This window comes from Schistocerca cancellata, chromosome 6 (assembly GCF_023864275.1).
Source record: "Schistocerca cancellata isolate TAMUIC-IGC-003103 chromosome 6, iqSchCanc2.1, whole genome shotgun sequence".
Lineage (NCBI taxonomy): Eukaryota > Metazoa > Arthropoda > Insecta > Orthoptera > Acrididae > Schistocerca > Schistocerca cancellata.
In genome coordinates this window covers 486951354-486977206 of record NC_064631.1, presented here as the reverse complement: position 1 = coordinate 486977206, position 25853 = coordinate 486951354, and the positions used below count along the sequence as shown (strand labels likewise).

General features: G+C 40.0%; 1 protein-coding gene across 1 annotated transcript in view; it reads right to left on the bottom strand.

Annotated features, from left to right (window-relative positions):
- LOC126088399 (dynein intermediate chain 2, ciliary) overlaps positions 1 to 25853 on the bottom strand; it is a 259102-nt gene that overhangs the window by 45540 nt on the left and 187709 nt on the right. Inside the window, exon 8 of the mRNA XM_049906538.1 lies at positions 20526 to 20703. Within this exon, the coding sequence (XP_049762495.1) occupies positions 20526 to 20703 (178 nt within the window). The remainder of the gene's footprint in view (positions 1 to 20525; positions 20704 to 25853) is intronic.

Below are 25853 nucleotides of genomic sequence, written 5' to 3'. Positions count from 1 at the left end.
CACACTGGGATAGGACAAGAGGAAAATCAGTAGTGAAATGGCAGCGACCACTGATATACGAAAACTTAAGAAAGTAGAAGCTACAAAATGGTCAGTTGACAAGTTATGAGATAATAAACAAATAAACTGGAGCTATAAGTGTAAATATGATGAAATTAAGCAAGGCAGAGAAAACAGAAAGAGGAAGAAAATCATGGATCAGAAGTTTAAGGATAGAAATGACATAAAATGACTCACAGAATGGAAAATAAAATAAAAAAATATGATATAAGGAAATATAAATATGGTAATGAGCAGTCCTTGGTGATATATAAATAATGGCAGGAGTAAAGATAACAGCTCACCACACAGCTGAGGCACGGAGTTGATAGGTACATAAACAAGATGGAAAATGTTTCTAAATTTTCAGATGAACTCTTCTTCAGAGCTAACAAAGTACACATATACACACTTGAATACACACAAGTACATGAAAGACTTGTTTGAAAGCTTATCAATGTTTTTACTCATTTTTGAGTGTGCCTATCGACCAGCTATACAGTGACTTGTAATTTTTACTGCTTCCATTATTTTAAAAAACTGTTATGAATGAGTTGGAGAATGATGGTAAAAATAAGAGATGTGAGAAATAAAATGTTGTGAAAAGAAAGTCAGCCTGTTAGTTGCAAAAATTAAATATTTTCTTTGGAGAAAGTTTTTACCTGCATGTTTAGATACGGGTTTGACAGGAAGAATTAAAATTCTTAGCACATTCTGTTCTTTCCGTCTGTTTCCATCCATATATACTTACTGCACAGTGATCATGATGCTGACACTAAGTGCCGAGAGGTGACTACATGGAGACTGTTATCACAAAGGTCACCACACAAAAGTCTTTTTCATTAATTTTTTCTTATTTCATGGACAAAATTGTACCACTAATGGTAACAGAAAAATAGTGGTGGAACTGGCATAGGAAAAGCTTTGCACTGTTGTTAATGTTGATTATATATGATAATGACAAAGAAATGAGATCTAACCAGGATGGTGCATAGCATTGGGAAGATGACATATATAGATGACACATATAGTGGTCATCTGCTACTGTAGTTGACCACAGTTCACTGCCTCCTCTTTTTCAAGCACCAGTACCACTGATTTGAAGTGCTTCCCATGTGCGTGAATCAATGCTGTGAGCAATACCAAACTCCTGGGCTACACTCGTCACACTTTGTCCTTCTTCCAGTTTCCCGATGATTTTTCCCCATGTGAAATCATCCAAATGTTGTCCCCAGGCCTTCTTTTAATGATGAACACCACCAAAGTGCACCATAACTGCTCACTGATTGATACACAATCTTTTCCTATTCCGTCAACTGTCTCATGTTGTGGGGGCAGCCCCATTTGGCGCAGTACTCATGATGACCTCATGCCATGTACTGTCCAACTTTCTGTGCATGACTGGAAGACCTCTGGCAACAAGCTCCTGTACTTTCATTCATTTCCATGTTAACATGTTATTTTTCTACCTAGTCCTTAAGATTTGCACAGCAGTGTATTACAGAAAGCTCCGTAGTATCAGTGGTTCCAAAGGAAATTTGATAAAAGAACCAACAGAAAATAAATTTGGAAGAGGTGGAGTGCAAGTAATTAATATCTAATGCATCATAATGGGGATTTATTCATGATTGAGTCCCTCAGGGTTCTGCCCCGAGTCTCTTATTATTACTGACTCATGCTTGCAACTCACCTGCAGTGGTGAATGGTAAGTGCAAATTAATGATGTCTCGAGATTAAATCATTAAAATGGTCTTCAGTCTAATATACAACAAGCAGAATAAGTTCTATTTGCAGATGGAACTAGTATTGTAATCAACCCAAGCATACATACAGCAACAAAAGAAATAGTAAACAAGGTGTTAAATGATTAATGGAAAATCTCATATAAAGATGTGAAACAAATACTAACAAAAAGATAGAGGGGCTGGCCAGTACTTACCTCAGCTCAGTACAGCCGATAGATACACATAAAACAGAACTGAAAATTTACATTCCTAGCTTTCGGAACAAATGTTCCTTCATCAGGGAGGAGAGAGGGGAAAGAAAGGGAAGAAGGGAAAGGAGATTCAGTTACTCACAACCCAGACTATGAAGCAACAGGGAAAGGAAAATAGGGAGGGTAGCAACGATGGAGGCATGGTTGCTACCCTCCCTATTTTCCTTTCCCTGTTGCTTCATAGCCTGGGTTGTGAGTAACTGAATCTCCTTTCTCTTCTTCCCTTTCTTTCCCCTCTCTCCTCCCTGATGAAGGAACATTTGTTCCGAAAGCTAGGAATGTAAATTTTTGGTTCTGTTTTATGTGTATCTATTGACTGTACTGAAACAAAGTGTTAAATGTATCAGTGACTAGTTTTCTGTGAATGGTCTCACTCTCAATTTTAAAAAGACGTAACATAACCAGTTCTGCACATAGAGGGGTACTATACCAACGATAAGTGTAACACATGGTGAGTAAATAATAAATAGGATGGAAACTTCAAAAGTTTTAGGTCCCCATATTAATGAGAATTTAAACTAGAGAATGTACATTTTGGAATTCCTAAAACAACTTAGTTCATCCACATCCATTGGAAAATATGGGGAGAGACAAATGAGTAAGTTGACATATTTTGCATATTTTCATCTGATAATGTCATATGGAATAATGCTCTGAGGTAACTCTTTAAGAAAGAAAGTCTTCACTGCTTAAATACATGCTGTAAGAATAATATGTGGTGCTCGCCCATGATCATTTTACAAACATCTGTTTAAGGAGCTGGGCATTCTGACATCTGCTTCACAGTATATTTATTCCCTCATGAAGTCTGTTGTAAATAATCCACTGTAGTTCAAAAGGAACAAGGATGTACATACTTACTATACCAGAAGGAAAAACGACATTCATTATTTTGCATTAAGGTTGTCTAGCACAAAATGGGGTGCACAATGTTGTTGTTGTTGTGGTCTTCAGTCCTGAGACTGGTTTGATGCAGCTCTCCATGCTACTCTATCCTGTGCAAGTTTCTTCATCTCCCAGTACCTACTGCAACCTACATCCTTCTGAATCTGCTTAGTGTATTCATCTCTTGGTCTCCCTCTACGATTTTTACCCTCCACGCTGCCCTCCAATACTAAATTGGTGATCCCTTGATGCCTCAGAACATGTCCTACCAACCGATCTCTTCTTCTGGTCAAGTTGTGCCACAAACTTCTCTCCAATCCTATTCAATACTTCCTCATTAGTTATGTCATCTACCCATCTAATCTTCAGCATTCTTCTGTAGCACCACATTTCAAAAGCTTCTATTCTCTTCTTGTCTAAACTATTTACCGTCCATGTTTCACTTCCATACATGGCTACACTCCATACAAATACTTTCAGAAATGACTTCCTGATACTTAAATCTATACTTGATGTTAACAAATTTCTCTTCTTCAGAAACGCTTTCCTTGCCATTGCCAGTCTACATTTTATATCCTCTCTACTTCGACCATCATCAGTTATTTTGCTCCCCAAATAGCAAAACTCCTTTACTACTTTAAGTGTCTCATTTCCTAATCTAATACCCTCAACATCACCCGACTTAATTCAACTACATTCCATTATCCTCGTTTTGCTTTTGTTGATGTTCATCTTATATCCTCCTTTCAAGACACCATCCATTCCGTTCAACTGCTCTTCCAAGTCCTTTGCTGTCTCTGACAGAATTACAATGTCATCGGCGAACCTCAAAGTTTTTATTTCTTCTCCATGGATTTTAATACCTACTCCGAATTTTTCTTTTGTTTCCTTTACTGCTTGCTCCATATACAGATTGAATAACACCGGGGATAGGCTACAACACTGTCTCACTCCCTTCCCAACCACTGCTTCCCTTTCATGTCCCTCGACTCTTATAACTGCCATCTGGTTTCTGTACAAATTGTAAATAGCCTTTCTCTCCCTGTATTTTACCCCTGCCACCTTTAGAATTTGAAAGAGAGTATTCCAGTCAACATTGTCAAAAGCCTTCTCCAAGTCTACAAATGCTAGAAACGTAGGTTTGCCTTTCCTTAATCTTTCTTCTAAGATAAGTCGTAAGGTCAGTATTGCCTCACGTGTTCCCATTTCTTCTACGGAATCCAAACTGATCTTCCCCGAGGTCGGCTTCTACTAGTTTTTCCACTCATCTGTAAAGTATTCATGTTAGTATTTTGCAGCTGTGGCTTATTAAACTGATTGTTCGGTAATTTTCACCTCTGTCAACACCCGCTTTCTTTGGGATTGGAATTATTATATTTTTCCTGAAGTCTGAGGGTACCTCGCCTGTTTCATACATCTTGCTCACCAGATGGTAGAGTTTTGTCAGGACTGGCTCTCCCAAGGCCGTCAGTAGTTCCAATGGAATGTTGTCTACTCCGGGGGCCTTGTTTCGACTCAGGTCTTTCAGTGCTCTGTCAAACTCTTCACGCAGTATCGTATCTCCCATTTCATCTTCATCTACATCCTCTTCCATTTCCATAATATTGTCCTCAAGTACATCACCCTTGTATAGACCCTCTATATACTCCTTCCACCTTTCTGCTTTCCCTTCTTTGCTTAGAACTGGGTTTCCATCCGAGCTCTTGATGTTCATGCAAGGGTGCACAATACCACAACAAAAATTTTTGATCCCTTACTTAGTGATAAAAAATGTCTGATAGACAGAAAAGTAAAATTTGAAAACAAACTGGAAAATTTTCTGCTTGAGAACTCCTTCTATCCTGAAGAAGAGTTTCTGTTTTTGTAATGTCTAAAAGGTAGTGAGTAGGAATTACTAACTCAAATCTATTTTTACTTCTTTTTTTTTTTAACACTTATAAATGTCCAGCATGTAATTATATTTACAAATTAACTTCTGATGTGAAGGTAAAATGACTCATTCTGCATCATTATGATGTATAATGCAAATGATTCATGTAACATTAAATTAACTAACTCACCAGGTGAGAGTATGTCCAGAATCACTACTCAGACTGAATCTGTACTCATCCAAGAAGAGCACACAATCCCACTCATCATCTGACCAGTCTCTATGATCTTGGCACCATCACAAATGGTGCTGCAGTTGTATGGGTGTCAACAGAACACAACATACTGATCACAGAGCAGAGAGACAACCACCACCACGCACCTGTTGTGCCACTGTGGAGCATGATTGCATTCCTGTTAAATGTAGTTGTAACTGCACTACTATTTGACATGGGTCCCTTCTTGGCTGTTGCACAATATAGTGGTCATCTGCTACTGTAGTTGACCACAGTTCACTGCCTCCTCTCTTTCAAGCACCAGTACCACTGATTTGAAGTGCTTCCCATGTGCGTGAATCAATGCTGTGAACAATACCAAACTCCTGAGCTACACTCGTCACACTTTGTCCTTCTTCCAGTTTCCCGATGATTTTTCCCCATGTGAAATCATCCAAATGTTGTCCCCAGGCCTTCTTTTAATGATGAACACCACCAAAGTGCACCATAACTGCTCACTGATTGATACACAATCTTTTCCTATTCCGTCAACTGTCTCATGTTGTGGGGGCAGCCCCATTTGGCGCTGTACTCATGATGACCTCATGCCATGTACTGTCCAACTTTCTGTGCATGACTGGAAGACCTCTGGCAACAAGCTCCTGTACTTTCATTCATTGCCATGTTAACATGTTATTTTTCTACCTAGTCCTTAAGATTTGCAAAGCAGTGTATTACAGAAAGCTCCGTAGTATCAGTGGTTCCAAAGGAAATTTGATAAAATAACCAACAGAAAATAAATTTGGAAGAGGTGGAGTGCAAGTAATTAATATCTAACGCATCATAATGGGGATTTATTCATGATTGAGTCCCTCAGGGTTCTGCCCCGTGTCTCTTATTATTACTGACTCATGCTTACAACTCACCTGCAGTGGTGAATGGTAAGTGCAAATTAATGATATCTCGAGATTAAATCAGCATTTTAAATGAAAATTTATCAACTACAAAGATCAATAATTTGTTTTCAAGGTCATCAACTGGATTACCATAAACTCTCTGATTCATTATGTTTCATTCTAACCATAAAGACCAGCAAGAATTTAGAATGCAGTACAATGACAATCAGTTACAGACAGTATATAGGACAATATTGCCCCTGCGTCTAAGTAACCTGGGCCTGATCTAAAGGCAACTTGCATGCCAACTATGATTTCATGCTGTCAACTTTCCTGAGTTTTGCAGAGATGGAAACCAAACCCAAGAGTAAAATTACTGACTTACTGATAATTTTGATTATGAAAACTGGCTTTACTGACTTGGACATAAAGAAGGATAAATAATGACTCAAATGTCTGATTAGGAAAGAACGAACCGAATCACATTTTTTTATCTGCCCTCCAGCCTCCCCACAGCCAGCCCAACTCACACCTATTTATTGTTTTAATTGTACTCAACATATAAAACTATTAAAAAGTTACATGTAATAACAACAACAGTAATAATGACAATAATAATAATAATAATAAACATCAAACAACAAGTACAACAAATACTAGAACAAAATAATGTGCAATCAGAAGAAGAAGAAAATACAGTAATGGCCTCAAACATCCCAGAGCAAACAAACAAAGAACAACACGCATCAATTAAACAATTGATGCATGTTGTTCTTTGTTTGTTTGCTCTGGGATGTTTGAGTCCATTACTGTATTTTCTTCTTCTTCTGATTGCACATTATTTTGTTCTAGTATTTGTTGTACTTGTTGTTTGATGTTTATTATTATTATATATGTCAGCTGAAATTCTTCTTCCATATCTAACATGCGTGTCACTTCGTGTTCTATTTTTGCTTGTTCTGGTGGCTGTCTTAAGATTTCATTTTCCTCTGATTGTTTAATAAGAGGAAAACGAAATCTTAAGACAGCCACCAGAACAAGCACAAATAGAACACGAAGTGACACACATGTTATATATAGAAGAAAAATTTCAGCTGACATATATAGAATACAAAGACACAAATACAGACATTAGACCATTGTTGCATAGACCACCAAATAACCCACAAGTCGAAACAACAATAACAACTATCAACACAATCATACACAATAAAATAAATGAAAATACAACTATGGAAGAGTTACAACTACTGATATATATAGGAGCACCTACTACACTAAATATAGACACTAGGCAGAGATCAGAACCAACCAACACACAGAAGAAACCCACAAAACCAGCATGGCAACACAGGCTACAGATCAGAATAGAAAAACTGAGAAAAGACATCGGACAGCTAACACAATTTATAAGAAATGAAATATCAGACAAAAAATGAAAAAGGTTAGGTAAAATCTCACAACATGAAGTGATAGAGCAATTAGATGAAAAGAAGCAGAAATTATAAGCATTGGCCAAATGACTTAGACAATACAAAAAAAGTGAAAATAGAAGGAAACAAAACCAAACACTCAACACAAACCAAAAGAAATTTTACCAGACAATAGATAACACACGCACATTAAAATAGACAATCCACCAAACATAACAGACACGGAACACTTCTGGAGCAACATATGGTCAAACCCGGTACAACATAACAGGCATGCACGGTGGATACAAGCAGAAACAGAATCATACAAGATGATGCCACAAATGCCTGAAGTGATAATTTTGCAACATGAAGTCACTCAAGCAATTAATTTTACTCACAATTGGAAAGCCTCTGGAAAAGATAAAATAGCAAATTTCTGGCTAAAGAAGTTCACTTCAACACATTCACATCTAACTAAATTATTTAACAATATGAATATAATAGAGAGAAACATTCCACGTGGGAAAAATATATCTAAAAACAAAGATGATGTGACTTACCAAACTTACCTATCAACCTGCCAGCGCTTTCATTTGGTAAGTCACATCATCTTTGTTTTTGGATATAGATTATTTAACAGTTACATTGCAGACCCATACACATTCCCTGATACACTTACACATGGAATAACTTATCTGAAACCTAAAGACCAAGCAGACACAGCAAACCCAGCTAAATATCGCCCCATAACATGCCTACCAACAATATACAAAATATTAACTTCAGTCATTACACAGAAATTAATGACACAAACAACACAGAACAAAATTATAAATGAAGTACAAAAAGGCTGTTGCAAAGGAGCACGAGGATGTAAAGAGCAACTGATAATAGGTACAGAGGTGACATATCAAGCTAAAACTAAACAAAGGTCACTACACTACGCATACATTGATTACCAAAAAGCTTTTGATAGTGTACCCCACTCATGGTTACTACAAATATTGGAAATATACAAAGTAGATCCTAAATTGATACATTTCCTAAACATAGTAATGAAAAATTGGAAAACCACACTTAATATCCAAACAAATTCAAATAATATCACATCACAGCCAATACAGATTGAGTGTGGAATATACCAAGAAGACTCACTAAGTCCTTTTTGGTTCTGCCTTGCTCTGAACCCACTATCCAACATGCTAAATAATACAAATTAGGGATACAATATTACTGGAACATACCAACACAAAATCACACATTTGCTATACATGGATGATCTAAAACTACTGGCAGCAACAAATCAACAACTCAACCAATTACTAAAGATAACAGAAGTATTCAGCAATGATATAAATATGGCTTTTGGAACAGACAAATGTAAGAAAAATAGCACAGTCAAGGGAAAACACATTAAACTAGAAGATTACATATTGGATAACCACAGCGACTGCATAGAAGCGATGGAAAAAACAGATGCCTATGAATATCCAGGATACAGACAAAAAATAGGAATAGATAACACAAATATTAAAGAAGAACTAAAAGAAAAATATAGACAAAGACTAACAAAAATACTGAAAACAGAATTGACAGCAAGAAACAAGACCAAAGCTATAAATACTTATGCTATACCAATATTGACCTACTCATCTGGAGTAGTGAAATAGAGTAACACAGACCTAGAAGCACTCAATACACTTACACGATCACAATGCCACAAATATAGAATACATCACCTACATTCAGCAACAGAAAGATTCACATTAAGCAGAAAGGAAGGAGGAAGGGGATTTATCAACATAAAAAACCTACATTATGGACAGGTAGACAATTTAAGAAAATTCTTTATAGAATGAGCAGAAACTAGCAAAATACACAAAGCAATCACTCATATAAATACATCGGCTACAACACTGCCATTTCACAACCACTTCTAGAACCCTTTAGATCACACAACATCAACAGATACGAAGAAAGTAAATTGGAAAAAGAAAACACTACATGGCAAGCATCCGTATCATCTAACACAGCCAAACATCGATCAAGACGCATCCAATACATGGTTAAGAAAAGGCAGTATATACAGTGAGATGGAAGGATTCATGATTGCAATACAGGATCAAACAATAAAGACCAGATATTACAGCAAGCATATTATTAAAGATCCCAATACCACAACAGATAAATGCAGACTTTGAAAACAACAAATGGAAACAGTAGATCACATCACAAGCGGATGTACAATACTAGCAAATAGAGAATACACCAGAAGACATGACAATGTAGCAAAAATAATACATCAACAACTTGCCATACAACATAAACTAATAAAACAACATGTTCCCACATACAAGTATGCACCACAAAATGTACTGGAGAATGATGAATACAAATTATACTGGAACACAACCATTATAACAGATAAAACAACACCACATAACAAACCTGACATCATACTCACCAATAAAAAGAAGTAATTAACACAACTAATCGAAATATCCATACCCAATACAACAAATATACAGAAGAAAACAGGAGAAAAAATTTAAAAATACATCCAACTGGCTGAGGAAGTCAAGGACATGTGGCATCAGGATAAAGTTGACATTATACCAATTATACTATCAACTACAGGAGTCACACCACACAATATCCACCAGTACATCGACACAATACAGCTACATCCAAACTTATATATACAACTATAGAAATCTGTAATTATTGATACATGTTCAATTACCCAAAAGTTCCTAAATGCAATGTAACATATACCGTACAGTTAAAAGGAAGTCACGCTTGATCAAAGTCTGCGTCACTTTCCATTTTTAACCAGACATAACGTCCGAGAAAGGAAAGAAATAATAATAATAGTAATAATAAATCAGGAACATCAGTGTACTTTAGTATAATACACTGTAACACTCCTATTCAGCACAAAAATACCTAAAACTAGAAAAGGCCTTAAAGGGCAGCTATATGGTACCATTTTCAGAATAATACAAACAAAATTTGAACAACTTTTAATTTTTAAATGTAATATAGAAAATCATCTACCTTTCTTTACAAAATTAGTTCACTCTTTTTGCTAATTTGTAAAATTTGTTGTTATAACACTATTTTTTCATTTATCAATTGCTTGCTGTACCTTGCCTATGTCTTTAATTTTCTTCACTTCTTGTTCCCTAGATTTCACAGAACTTTCTAAGATCTCTTCGGCCACACTAATTCATTTTTATTTAATGCTTCTTTCGAGCACTTGTTTGCATCATGCAATAATCTGTCAATGTCAGTCTTCTTTCCTTTTCTTCCTGTTTCATTTTCTTAAGAGCCTGTTCACTGTGTTCAATATTTACTTTTTTTCTTTTTCAAACATCAGACATCAGCTGTGTGCCCCAAATGAAGAAGTTCCTGAGTGATAATTACAGAGTGATCCTTTTCCTCAAACACATTCACCACAGCATCTCTTACAGTCAAATGAGCATTCAACATTGTTTCACACATATTTGCAACGTCTTCATTCAAGATGTTCCCTGACAATGGGAAAGTGCAAGTGCAAGTGCAGCCTTCACAATTTCTGTAACTGTAACGTACTTCTTTTTTCCAGCGGTATATGTCTTCTCAAAAAACTGACTTCAGTTAACATCCACTAGATTCTTGTCACTATCTGATTTTTTTGATTTTTCTTCTTCTAACACCAATAGTTTCCATTCATCAACTAGTGCTTCTTCACTGTATCAACTAGTGTATGTTTTAGTGAGAATCTTCTTTCATCCTCTTTGCAGACTGCAAACATCGAAGATTCCACAATCCAAGTTTATCCGAAGAGGACTTTCCCAAATCATGTGCACAAGCAGGTACATTGTCCTTCCTAGCTTTCATGGGCATATACGACCTTTCTTGTCACTTAGCTTCTTGAGATATTCACTTTCTCTGATGTTGAAAACTATGTTTTTCAGTGGAAAGCAATACTTATCACAAGATGACTCAAAGAAGCACCACTAACATAAAATTGATTCATGAGTGTTCTGACTTGGTTTGTGCACTCCCTATCCATTAGATGCACTAAAGGTTTCTCTTCTAAAAGAAACCAATGAATCTTGAATATGTAAGAGTTCTTGCACAAGCAAATATAATTTCTGCTTTGGGAGTTTTGTCTTTTAATAGTGTAACAATATTCTTGTATTTCAAAGAACCAATCAACTTGCTTTTGTGCTAGCATATGAACTGAAGAAAGTAGTTTTCAACAGCTGACGATTGTTTTAAGAGTCTCTCTCCAGCTGGTTCTAATTTCAGCCATCTAGGGGAAACAAGTTCCATAAACTGATGACCTGGAAGTTTCATATCTGACTGTATTTTTTCAAAGTCTTTCCAATTAGATGTTTGGCCATCAAAAAGCTATAGAGAAGCAAAATCATGTATGGAGCATTTTCACCATAGTCTTGTAACTCTTTTTGCAACACATTGTGGATGATGTGTCAATGATGAATGACTGTTTTCTTCACATTAGTTCCATCACAACCTATAATCAATGACTTTGAATGAGAAAGCTAGACATCATCCCAGGTTTAATTTAACTTGGAGTAAATATCACTAACAGTGGCTTTACCAATGAAAAAAGTCTGCATATGTTGTGTTGTAATCATTTGTTTGGAATTAGACCCATATTTAACTATTTAAAAATATTTAAATGAGTATTTAATGTTGGTTTTTTCTCAAGTTCTTAATTTCATCCCAGAGATGGCCTTTTTCTGTTCCTGTACTTTGTTCCACTATTTTCTTTCTTGGTGACATTGAAGCTAGTGTGTTAAGTGAACGTTTATGAATTTCATGAGCTTTCCGTCTATTAATTCTTCATGATAGTTGCCAGCTAAGGGATGGGACAGCAGCAAATGTGGCTTTAATAGAGCACAATGTATGCACTGCAGCCTGCTTTAAGATTTTCAGTTATGGAAGCTTCAATAAATTGTCCTAGAGATCCTATGAATAACCATCATCTTTAAAATCATGCTACAGATAACATTTTTTTATGGTACTGGCACCACTTCTTCTACAGAGCTGAAACTACTGATCATTTATTTTTGAAGCTTTGGAAATAATATGGTTAGTTTTCTGTTTAGTGTTTTCACGTATTGCAGCAGCCCAATTTGGTATTATTCACATCAAACAGAATGAACAAACTTGACATAACAGAAAAACAAAGAGCAACAACACAAAGTTACTTGCTACAACATGTAGGAGCATGCCCAAACTAAGTGCAGCTTCTCAACAGTAACATAATGTGCAGAACGGAGGTAAACCTCAGTTCTGTGCAAACACATTGTCTCCCTCCCCCTACCTGTCACATAGCTGGGCCATGAAGTCACAGCCACAATCACATCTATAATATCTCAATAATTACATTTCTTACTTTGCTGAAACTGTTATTAAATTTCATATAACCCTACTTGTACAATTTCACAACAAAATTCTTGTGACAATTTATTTAACATTTTTGTCTAAATATCTCAAGATTAGATTATCTTATATTTTGACATATCTGATACAAATATGTGATATTTTTTATACAATTTATGTATCATTTTCCTTTTCTGAAGTTTCTGGCTTATCTAGAGATTTGTTATGTTTTCATGTTTTCAGTTACTCCACATCATTTGGACAACATTCCCATCACAGAGATTAAGAATTGGTCTCTGGTGCACAAGGTTGACTATAATGTTACAACTCAAAGCCTTCTCAACAGCATTTTCTAATTTTTCAATCCATCTGCCACAGAAAACTTTATCACCACAAACTTTTTTCATATCACGTAAACTTCTTAAAAAAGCTTTGGTATAAAGTTGACTTTACACACCAAATCAAAGAACACTTACTAAAACTGACCAATGAGAAAAACAGTGACTTTACTCAAGGATGGGAAATCATTTTACTGATCATTTTCCATCCTTGAGTTTGGAGTTCCACTACACATGGCACTCGCAAGAAGCCTGCCACTGAAAATTGTAAGCAAGTTACAGGAACACATTTCAAGGCTTCAGCTTCTTAAAGCATTAATGCTTTAGAAGAAGAACCACCAGTCATCTCAGAAGATGATTTTGATATGGACATGGACACAATGGATGCCACCTGCATGCTTTGCCAAGAAGAATACTCAAACAATTTCAACAGACAAAAATGGGTGAGATGCTCTTCCTGCTACAAATGAAATCAGAAATTTTATGATGTAGTCACTGATGAAAGAAATATACTTTTCTTTTTATCTTAAATGAATTTAATACACATTTCTTTAAAAAGTTAATGAGATATAAACATGCATCATGTTTATAGGGGCCTATATGACTATGCTATAAGTACCAGTTAATATTATGAGTAAAATGAATAACAGATAATACCTAGCTACCTTTATTACAGTTTCTGTTTTTAGTCAAAATATGTAGTTGTTGTTATTGTTCTGGTCTTCAGTCCAGAGCCTGGTTTTGTTGTGACAGTGCCACAACATTTAACAGTGCCGCCACGACAGTATGCGCAAACGGCGATAGAGGCGCTCTGCAACTCGGCTGAGCGCGGGAGCACCACCTAGCTACGAATGGTGCCGGCCGCATGTCACGGCATGGCAGTCGAATGAGAGATACTGAGTTGTTATCATGTAACCAGCTATTGTTTCTAAGTGAGTGTGTTTGAATATCCACGCAATTATTGGCGATTAAAGGATATAACACTTTTTGGTGACGAGGTTGGATATTTTCACTGCGTTGTGGATTTGTGTGTTCGTGACGGGGCAGACATGGAACAGCTTATGCAAGTGCTCATTGAACAACAAACACAGCTGACGGCTGCTATTCAGGCGTTGTTGACGTCGCTTACTCATCATCTGTCTTCCCCTTCTCCGCCTCCATTCCCTCCTTATGACGAGGCCGCTGAAGACTGGGAGGATTATGAGAAGCGTTTGCGGCAACACTTCTTGGCTTTCGGCATTGTCGACGCTCCTATGTGTAAGTTGTTATTTCTATCTTGGATTTCCCCATGGATCTATCAGCTGCTATCTCAGTTAGCCCCTCTGCGGGAACCTGCCTCCCTGTCCTTCCAAGAAATGTGTGACTTATTGTCTAACTATTACCACAAAAACACCCACGTCGTTGCCGCCTGCGTGGCGTTCTACCGGCGTCGTAAACAGCCCCATCAATCTTACCAGGCTTGGGTGGCAGAACTACACAGTCTGAGTGGGAAATGTCAGTTTGTCACGGACACTCATCATGAGTCTTATGCTGATTCAATGGTTAGGGATGCTATTCTAGGGCTTGCTCCTGATAAAGAAGTTCGGCAACGTGCCCTACAGCCGGCCGAAGTGGCCGTGCGGTTAAAGGCGCTGCAGTCTGGAACCGCAAGACCGCTACGGTCGCAGGTTCGAATCCTGCCTCGGGCATGGATGTTTGTGATGTCCTTAGGTTAGTTAGGTTTAACTAGTTCTAAGTTCTAGGGGACTAATGACCTCAGCAGTTGAGTCCCATAGTGCTCAGAGCCATTTGAACCATTTTGAACGTGCCCTACAACTGCCAAACCCATCGTTGTTGGAAGTTCTAAGCATCGCTCAATCCTTTGAAGTGTCTCACGCTGTTGGCGCGCAAATAGACACGTGGTGTGATGTGGGCGCTGTACAGTCAACTTTCGACACAGACAATTTGCCTGTTTCACAGGACAACGAAGATGTGGTGGTGGTTCACTCGTGTAAACAACGTCGCATTGGGCCGCAACGCTCGCAGTGACAACAGCAATCACAGAAGCAGGTTCGTTCCGCACTTCCTTCTTGTCCATGTTGTTTCATACAGCATGACAGGGCCACGTGTCCAAAATGTTGGGCCATGTGTAATTCATGTAGGAAAAAAGGCCACATTGCTTCTGTGTGTCAGTCCCCTAAAGCTCCTGTCGACGAGGACGAGGCATTGGACATTGATGTTAACTGTGTGCTTTCTAAAACAAATAAGTTGTTTGTTACTGTTCGTGTTCTGGATAAAGACATTCGCATGCAAGTGGACACTGGCTCTGCAGTAACTCTCATTAATTCTCACACGTATTTGGAGTTGGGATCCCCTCCCTTGTCTCCAGTTACGCGAAATCTGAGAACTTATAATAAACAGTAAATTCCTATCATTGGCCAGTTTGATGCTCCCACTGCCTACAGGTCTGTTGTTAGGCCCCTCACATTTTATGTGGTGGATCATGCGGGCACTGAAAACCTGTTCGGTTATGATGCTTTCCAGTTGTTCGGGTTCTCCATTGATGATGATGTGCACCTCATATCTGAGGATATTCCGTATCAACAGCTGGATGGATTGTGTTCTGAATTTTTGTCCATGTTCTCTGCTGGTCTGGGTTGTGCCAAGGATTTTGAAGCCCACATTACTCTTAAACCTACAGCTCACCCTAAGTTTTTCCGGGCACGCCCTATTCCGGTGGCATTGCGTGCACCTGTCAAGGCTGAGATAGACACATTAACAGCTTCAGGGATTCTCCTTCCTGTTACCTCCAGCGAATGGGCATCGCCAATCGTGGTGGTTTCTAAACCAAACGGGAGTCTGTGATTGTGTCGTGATTTTAAAGCCACCATCAACGCTCAGAGCCTCATTGACACTTATCCTCTTCCCTGTCCTGAGGAGTTATTTACCAAGCTCGCTGGGGGCCAGTTCTTTTCCAAACTTGACTTATCAGAGGCGTACCATCAGTTGCCGTTGGATGCTTCTTCCAAGGAATTTCTCGTCATCAACACTCCTTGTGGGTTGTATCAGTACCAGCGGTTACCATTTGGCCTCGCTAGCACGCCGGCCATTTTTCAGCAGTTTTTGGAACAGCTCACGGCTTCCGTTCCCGGCTGCATAAACTATCTGGATGACATTGTTGTCACGGGGGCCTCTACTGAAGAGCACCTACGCAATTTGCGTTCACTGTTTCGGGTTTTGCATTCGGCTGGGTTGAAGTGCAATCTGGATAAGTCACAGTTCTTCCAACCCTCCATTGTTTATCTTGGTTTCCACTTGTCCCATGAGGGTATACATCATCTACGTCAGCACGTTGAGGCCATTAACGCTCTACCCCGGCCGTCTACGGTCAAAGAACTTCAGGCGTTTCTAGGCAAGATTGCTTATTATCACAAATTCATTCCATCTGCGGCGGCGGTAGTTCATCCTCTGCATCAGCTGTTACGCAAGAACGTCCCTTTCTGTTGGTCCAACGAGTGTGAGCAGGCTTTTGTCTGCCTGAAGGCTCATTTGCAGTCGGCGCCTTGTCTTGCCACATTCCGTCCGGGTCAGCACTTGGTTCTGGCGACTGACGCATCACAGTATGGCTAGGGGCTGTTCTCGCCCATCAGTATGAGGATGGGTCAGAACGACCCATCGCCTATGCTTCCAAGACCCTCAACGATGCGCAACGGCGTTACTCTCAAATCGAAAAGGAGGCGCTCGCTATCATTTATGCTCTAAAAAAGTTCAGCGTTTTTTGTATGGTTCTAAGTTTCACCTCATCACCAACCACAAGCCGCTGGTCTCTCTGTTCAGCCCATCGGCGTCGCTTCCGGATAAGGCAGCTCACTGCCTGCAACGTTGGGCCTTATACTTGTCTCGTTTTCACTATGAGATTCACTATCGCCCCACCGCCCAGCATGCCAACGCTGACGCATTGTTGCGATTGCCGATGGGCCCCGACCCGGTTTTCGATTGTGATGAACTACTCTGTTTCCACATTGATGAGGAAGAACGTCGTGCGGTCGAGGGTTTTCCACTTACAGGTTCGCAGGTCGCGTCGGCTACTGCGCGGGACCCGGTCCTGCGTCAGGTGATCGGTTTTGTTCAACGGGGTTGGCCGGACAGGACCAAAGGCCGGGCATCGGATCCCCTTCACAACTACCATGCCTTGCGCCTACGTCTGTCTGTTCGTGATGGTGTTGTTCTTCTGGCCACGGATGGCGCATCTCCACGGGTCGTGGTGCCAGCCTCTCTTAGCAAAGCTGTTCTCAAACTGTTGCATGAAGGCCATTGGGGGATTTCTCGGACTAAGTCCCTGGCCCGCAGGCACGTTTATTGGCCCAGTATTGATTCGGACATCGCCCACATGGTTGCTCCATGTGGTCAGTGTGCTCAACAACTTGCTGCACCTCATACAATGCCCTCTCCGTAGCCTGATCCGGCGCAACCATGGGAACAGGTGCACGCTGACTTTGCCGGCCCCTTCCTTGGTACTTATTGGCTACTGTTGATTGACGCCTTCTCGAAGTTTCCGTTTGTTGTTCGATGTCTGTCGCCCACCACTGCGGCGGCGATGCTGGCTTTGTCCAAAATCTTTGTGTTAGAAGGTCTTCCATCCACGATCGTCACGGACAATGGCCCTCAGTTCTCTTCGCAGGCCTTCTGTGATTTTTGTACTGGACAAAGGATTCATCCGCCCTTCCATCCGCAATCAAATGAAGAGGTCGAGTGCCTTGTCCGCACTTTCAAAAGCCAGATGAAAAAATTCCTTAGTGATTTTTCCACAGATGACGCTCTGCTGCAATTTCTGAGTTCTTATCGCTTCATGCCTCTGGGTGATCGCAGCCCTGCTAAACTCTTGCATGGCCGCCAACCACGCACTCTACTGCACCTGCTTCACCCTGTCAGGCCTTGTGCTGTGTCCCCTAGTGTGGGAAAATACTCGGTGGGTGCCGACGTGTGGGCATGAGGGTATGGATCTCACCCTAAATGGATTCCAGGGGTGGTTAAGGCTCTTCGTGGCCGCCGGCTTTGTGAAATACGTACGGACAACGGCATGGTTGTTCGCCATTACGACCAGATGTGCCCATGAGTGGTGGCCATGCCGGTGCCACTGCCCCTTCCTTTGCCTCCACCAACCCGAGAAGCCCGTCCTGTCGCTGCTGCCGATCTACTGTACGTGTTGATGCAGCCGACGTCACTACCGTTTCCGAGTACGCCGGAACCGGCCCCAGTCGCGACACCGCCTTCTCCGGGACCCATCTCGCTGGAGCACACCCCCAGGTCCACGACACCTATGGCTGCTGCTCCGGAGTTTTCACCCATCATCTCGTCGTCCAGGAGGCACGTTCCATGCACGAGCTTCCGTCCTGGACATTTTTGACCATACTCTCGTGTCTCTCCGCGGGATCTTCTCGGGGTCTCACAAGAGGCCATGGATGTCTCCGCACTGTCCATGTCTCCAAGGAAGTGAGTGTTTTTTTTTTTTCAAGGGGGAAAAAGTGTTGTGACAGTGCCACGACATTTAACAGTGCCGCCACAACAGTACGTGCAAACGGCGATAGAGGCACTCCGCAACTCGGCTGAGCGCGGGAGCGCCACCTAGCTACGAATGGCGCCGGCTGCATGTCACGGCACGGCAGTCGAATGAGAGATACTGAGTTGTTATCATGTAACCAGCTATTGTTTCTAAGTGAGTGTGTTTGAATATCCACGCAATTATTGGTGATTAAAGGTTATAACAGGTTTGATGCAGCTCTCCATGCTACTCTATCCTGTGTAAGCCTCATCATCTGCGAATCATTATTGCAACTTACATCCTTCTGAATCTACTTAGTGTATTCATCTCTTGGTTTCCCTCTATGATTTTTACCCTCCACACTTCCCTCCCTACATATGTATGTTCTCTTGAAACAGTTTCCAATAAAACTATTACAGTATCTGTGTGCTTATCTTTAAATACAACTCATGCCACATACCACTGAAACATCAAAATTTTACAACTGGTATATGGAGTAAAATGTTAACTACAATAATAATGCTCTTAATTTTGCCTGGTACATTGTATTAGGAAGAGGATTAGGAACAAATTTTTGAAAACTGCCTTTTCAAATGTTTTAAAACTCGGCAGAACATTTTCATGGATGAAAGACTAAGAAGATAATTGATTCCAGGAAACTAAAGTAAGTTACACAGACCAGGCATACTGTCTCTGTGTGGTCTAAGGCTAAAGTACATAATTAATTTTTTATGAAGTAATATAGCTATTTGTAATATTTATTGAGATTCCAGCTTCTCACCCCTTTACTTAGTTTCCCAGTCTTCATTTAGAATGCAACCTAATTTGAGGACATAATACATCAGACAATGAAGAGCTTGAACTTGACTGCTTTTTACACTAAGAATGCTACACCACATTAAGAAAAATGTTCAAGCAGTTACGGATACCTACCACAGCTTCCAAATGCATATTTTTCTCTTACGTGGTTTAGTATAAAGAACAGTTCTGTTTATGAGAGCAGTATTCTGTACTATGTGCTTGACAACAGACACAAAAATGACATCCACTGCAAATTTAAAAAGTTTACATATAGCATTGTAAGAGATGAACTGTCAAACTACTGTCACATCATAATTAACATTTTATTTTCAACATATTGACATCATTTACCATCTTATTAAAACAGTGTCAGTTACAAGACAGTTCACTAATAACATAATATGGATGTCACATCAATCAAGACATATTTGAAAATGGTGATAAAGTTGAGACAGTCAGTCATAAATAAAGATTACTTATTATAAGCAGCTACTTGGTGCATCTACTCTAATAATTTAAAAGTGTAATTTGTCTAATGATGTGTTTAGTATGCTTGTGCCGAAAGCTACATCTCACTTTCTCCACAGCTTAAATGCTTTAGAAACAGTGAAACCGTTTTAAAAAAAATGAAATTACAGTACAAAACTGCTGAGGCCTTCATAGTCACTTGTTGACATAGTGCGTCGGCTTTTGTCTCAAGATCTTTGGCTGATGTTTGTTTAAAGTTATGCATCAGGTGAAGATTCCAAGACAAAAGTGAATAGGCAATCCATAAATTATAGTATTTTCTATTAGACTGGTATTTGTAATTCAATTATAAGTGTGAGGTTCCCACAGAAATAATTATTACAAACAGTTTTGTTGTTTTCAAACGCTAATTTAAGGATTGTGTGTATAAGCTTATTACCATGTAGTTATTATATTTATTGTTGTAGTTATAAACAAGGTTTTGAATACCAATACTATGTTTACAATAATAATGTATCAGATTAAGTGAACAAAAACTAAACAGCTATCCTGATAATATACAAGATGCTGTAGTAGAGCTTGGTCTCTGATGATGAAGCTTGATTTACTAAGTACATGAGTTAACATAAGTATTTATAATTGCAAAAGAGAACATTGTTAGCATTTGAAAAAGGATGGTGCCTACCTGTAAGGCTTGTTGACGTTCCTTGTGGCCCAGGTATTGGTTCTTTTGCCAGTACCAGTGGAATAACAACTGTCTGTGATAAACCACTCTGTCCAAGAACCCAACTAAACACATGCCCATCAGCTGACACTGAGAAAAAATTCATTTCTCCATCTGGCATGTCTTCTCCCCATCGAACCTAGGTATATTAAAAGTTATTCATGCAGTTCGATAATTACTCAAACATTAATAATTACAGTTACAATGACTTTGTTAACATTGCATTAGATGAATAAAATAGTTTTACAAGTATGACTTAGTAAATGAAACATCATTTTTGATACACCCACACACACACACACACACAAAACTTTATTTTAAAAAACTGTCTGCCTGCTTAGCTGGGTGGTAACGTGCTCGTCTCCCATGCAAGTGGGCCCAGATTCGATTCCTGGCCAGCTTGGAGATTTCCTCCCCTTGGGGACAGGGTGTTGTATTGTTCTCATCATCATTTCAGCCTCATCACCAGTGTGCAAGTCGCCCAATGTGGCATCAACTTGGCGGCCGAACTTCCTTGGATGGGGCCTCCCGACCAACGATGCCATACGCTCATTTCCATTTTAAAAAACTGTTGAAGTATGAGTTACCTAGCACAATTATTAGCTGCTCATTTTGAGCACATCTAAGATTTTTTAAAAAAATTTACAAGGTGGGCCTCAGAAGTCATGAAATATATTTTTTTGCCGTGCCTTCATAGGTCACAGCATGTTCGAGTTGGGTGGGATGACCTACAGCTTTGTAACTCACCCTATGCCAGTCTGCTCTGAGCATCCATGGCATCATGATCACTGATTTGCTACACCCCTACTTTGAGACCATGTCATAGTTGATACTTTTGAACAATGCTGGGCAATCAAGATCTGCATAAAACTCAACAAAAAGTTGCAGAACCTCATTAACTGCTTAAACAGTGCTGAGAGGAGTCAATTCTTTTGTATATGCAAGTTACAAAGTGGATGAGAAAGTTAAAGCTACACCAGGAATGAATGAATAGCCATCATCAAGCCAAACTGATGAAAATGTGACTTATCTCCATCAGAGGTTGAATGCTGACTGCTGAAAGAGTGTTCAGCTGTTAGTTCACGCACTTAACATTCTGAAAACTGCCGTGTATCACATAATTACAGAAGAATTGAACATGTGAAAGGTGTGCACTAAGATGATCCACAAATTGTTGATGGAGGAACAAAAGGTCAGTCAAGTGTTGATCACAAGTGGACAGAAGGAATGTGTGGAAAATGAACTGGATTATATGAACAATGTTATTACAGGTGATGAAACGTGCACATTTCAATACAACCCATAGCCAAAGTGCCAGAGTTCTGAATGGTACATCCTGGCATCGCCAAAACAGAAGAAGGCAAGGATGAGCAAATCCAAATTGAAGAGAATGTTGATTGTCTTTCTTGATTACAATGGTACAGTTTGTAAAAACTTTGTACCTCAAGGACAGACTGTTTATGTTGCCTACTATATGAGTGTTCAATAAGGGACATTCAAATGAAACCCGGTCACTAGTGTAAAGTAATGGCAATGATTTTACTATCTCAAAAATGTAGTTATACACAATACACATACTCAAAAATAGTCGGCAAAACTGTTGGAAATTTATCCCATTGTGACACTAGCCGGTCAATTCCATTCTTGAAGAAGCTAGGAGGCTGTTGTCGGATCCAGGCCTGGACCCAGTCACATACTTCATCGTCCACTGTGAATTGATGTCTGTGAATAGCTTGTTTAAGAGGTCCAAACACATGAAAGTCACACAGTGAAAGATCAGGACTGTACTGTGTATGTTCCAGCATTTCCGGTTCGGTAGTGGACGATAGCTTGTGTGACCACCTTTCCTTTGGCGTGAAACCACACTAGCGGTATGCAACATCAAATGGTGCGCACACGTCAGTCTCTCTATCAATAGATGTGACCACCATACCTGCAGTTACATGGTGCCACCTTACGTGTAAGGCAAAAGTAGACGCACTGACCAGGTTTCATTTGAATGAACCTCATAGAAAGACAGCAGAAAAGACTCATTCATCTACAAAAGGACATTGTCTCTACTTGACTGCTGCATTACGAGAATGCACCCAGCTGCATGTCTTCCTACATCGGTGAGTTGTAGCAAAGCATAACAAGGCAACACTGCTGCAGCCACCTGCACTTCTGATCTGATTTGGGCCAACATCTTTTTGTTCCCCAAGGTCATGAACATATTGAAATGATACCATTTTAACAGCACTGAGGTTATTCAAGTGACTGTGACTATAGCTTTAAAGGAAACTCCCATCTCGCTCACCAAGGAGGTGTAGGGGTATAGGACAGTCAGTGGTCATGGAGAGTACTTTGAAGAACAGTAACCTGTTGTACAAAATAGCTAATAAATCTTTTTCAAATTATATGTTTCATGACTTTAGGAACACATCTTTTACATAATGTATAATGTCTGAAACACAATATTTCTTTGATTTGTGACTAGTCTCAGAATTTTTATATGTAGTATGTACTGTGATATGTAAAAAGAAGAGCCACCACCAGACAAAGTTGTAGTTTCATTACGCTTCAGGGGAGTCTGTTGTAACTGCTGTTGTTCATGTATCATATTGATAAGCTGAACTTACAAAAAGATTTTTCTATCGACCATCAGACTCAACTCCAGACGTGACTGAAAACTTTAGTGAAAACCTAAGTTTACTAATACACAAGTTCCCCAAAGACACTGTCATCACTGGAAAAGACACTGTCATCACTGGAGGCACCGAAAATCCATCAGCGAACTAGGTCTTGGGGCCTGTCTGTGACAGCCTTTGTGAGGTCTTCAGCACAGTGGGCAAGGGAGTTCTTTTCACTGCAGATACAGTACCTACATTTTGCCAGCTAAAATCCCTTGCACATCAAAAAATCCCTCCTGTATAGCCTAGCCACCTGTGGATGGCATATCTGCAGTGACAAGAACTCACTTGCCAAATATGCTGATAATCTCACAAAGGCATTCACAGATAGGCACCACCCCCCAGACCTAACCTACAAACAGATTTCCCATGCCTGCATTATGTGTTTCAGTTGCATTTTGGTCAGAGTGGCTAGATATAGTGGTCATGTGTGTGTGTGTGTGTGTGTGTGTGTGTGTGTGTGTGAGCTATGCTTGCTTCTGTGAATACAAGTGTTTCTTTCCTTCCCTGAAGAAGGCTTACTCCAAAAAATTAGTGCGTAACAGTCTTTTCACTGGGCCTGTCTGCAGCTCAACATCTCATCTTTACAGTGAGTAACAAACTATCCTTTTCATAACTGTTGATACTCCAACTTGGACATTCCACTGTTTGATTTTTCCCAATGTCTTTTCTTGCAACTCACGATCTCTAAAGTGTTACACTACTCATTGTTCATTCTTTCTCATCTTTCCTATGTTTTTTTCACCATTTACCACGCTGTGCACACCCTGACATATGAGCCACACTGTATCAACAGTCTCGTCCATGCACAATACATGGCTAGTCACTGCGTGGATTGCTGGTGCAGCTTCTCTTCTCATGGGGGAAATTCTTTCAGATAATTAATTACTGCTATTGAACCCATTTCTTTGCTCATCCTCATGTATATTCTCATTTTATTTTCCACACCCACCCGTGCTACATAAACTTCTGAACCTAGACCTAACCCATCCTCCCTCCCCTCTCTCTCTTACCTTTTCAAAACACACAAATATTCCCACACTTCATCTGGTGTGTCCTTTTTTCCCACATTTTATAAGTTTTTTGCATTTATTTTTGTGTATACTTACATATTTTGACATATTTGTGCGTACTCTTATGTATTTGTGGGTATTTTTACATATTTGTGTGTATTTTTATGCATTCATGAATGTCTGTACATATTTTTACGCATATTTTTCTGTTGTCCTGTTCCCCTCACAACCACCTAATGTCTTCATCTGCCCATTTCCTACATCATTTTCCATTTTCCCCACGTCATCCCCACCACAGTGGATCCCTCCTCCATCCTTCTACACCAGTTCAGACAAATATCCCTTTCCCTGGCTAGAACCCAATCTCACATCCTGTTCCTTAAATGCTGCCTAAACCATCGAATCCTCCCTGTTGGTCTAACCACAAAAACTCCTTTATCTGGAACCCACCTTTCCTTTCACAATGACCTTCACCTTTTCATGCTCCACCAGTCCCTGTCCATCACAAATCAGGTACTGCAAAAGCACATCTCCATGGCACAGGCATCTCCCTCTGCAGGGTACAGCTACTGTGGGATCCTTATTACATAAATTACATCTCTGAAATTCAATTCCTTGCTATCCAGCACCTGGAAGAGCACTCCACACACCACCTCCATTAAGTTACACAACCTGCTGCCATCCTATTGCCACCTTGGAGCAACACTATCCAACCCCTATCCTATCCACAGTGTTCGTCCTTGAGAACCCCGCATAGCATCCAGACCCCACCTCATTGACCTTTCCAACGTGGCACATGCCCCAAAACTCCCTGCCAACACTCCACCAAATCCAGAGCTGAAACAAACCCAGAACACTGTTGTTAACCTTTACACCAAAATCCTCAGCCCCACAGAAATTTCAGTCCTATACAAAAGCCTCACCTTCAGCCCTCCACCCGAATGTAACCATGTTGGACTTGTCACAGGCCTACTCTCCTTCTCCCAATCCCTGCAATGCAAACACTTCCTTTATCACTAATCCTTCCAACCAAATCCAACCTCATCTCAACACTGAGCACTAGCTCTCCCAGTTCCTACCTCCATCCAACTGTAGTCCTCCCTGCCTCATCCTCCCACATAACGACGTCCTGGTCACCTTCCAGGAATTCCTTACCTCAGACTTGGCCTCACCATCCTTCCCCAAGATCACTGTCTTTATGAATCACAGAGACTACCAATTGTCTGACTCCTCCACCTATAAACTCTGTCTGAGTGATCCAATCCCATAAGTCCAACATAACCTCCAATACCTGCTTACTGCCTTAGGTCTTTCCCAGAATCCATTTGCCACCTCAACCCCACGACACCTGACACACCCACTTTCTACATGCTCCCCAAAATACCTAAACCCAACAACCCTGGATGGCCAATTGTAGCTGGTTATTGTGCCCCCCACCCCTCCACACAGAAAGAATTTTGGCCCTCACTGACCAAAACCTCCAACCAATTGCCAAAAATCTAGCTTCTCAACTCAAAGGTACCAACCACTTTCTTTACCAACTTTCCACCATCTGTTCTCTTTACCTCCTTAATCTCCACTCATCACTGTCGATGCCACTTCCCTAT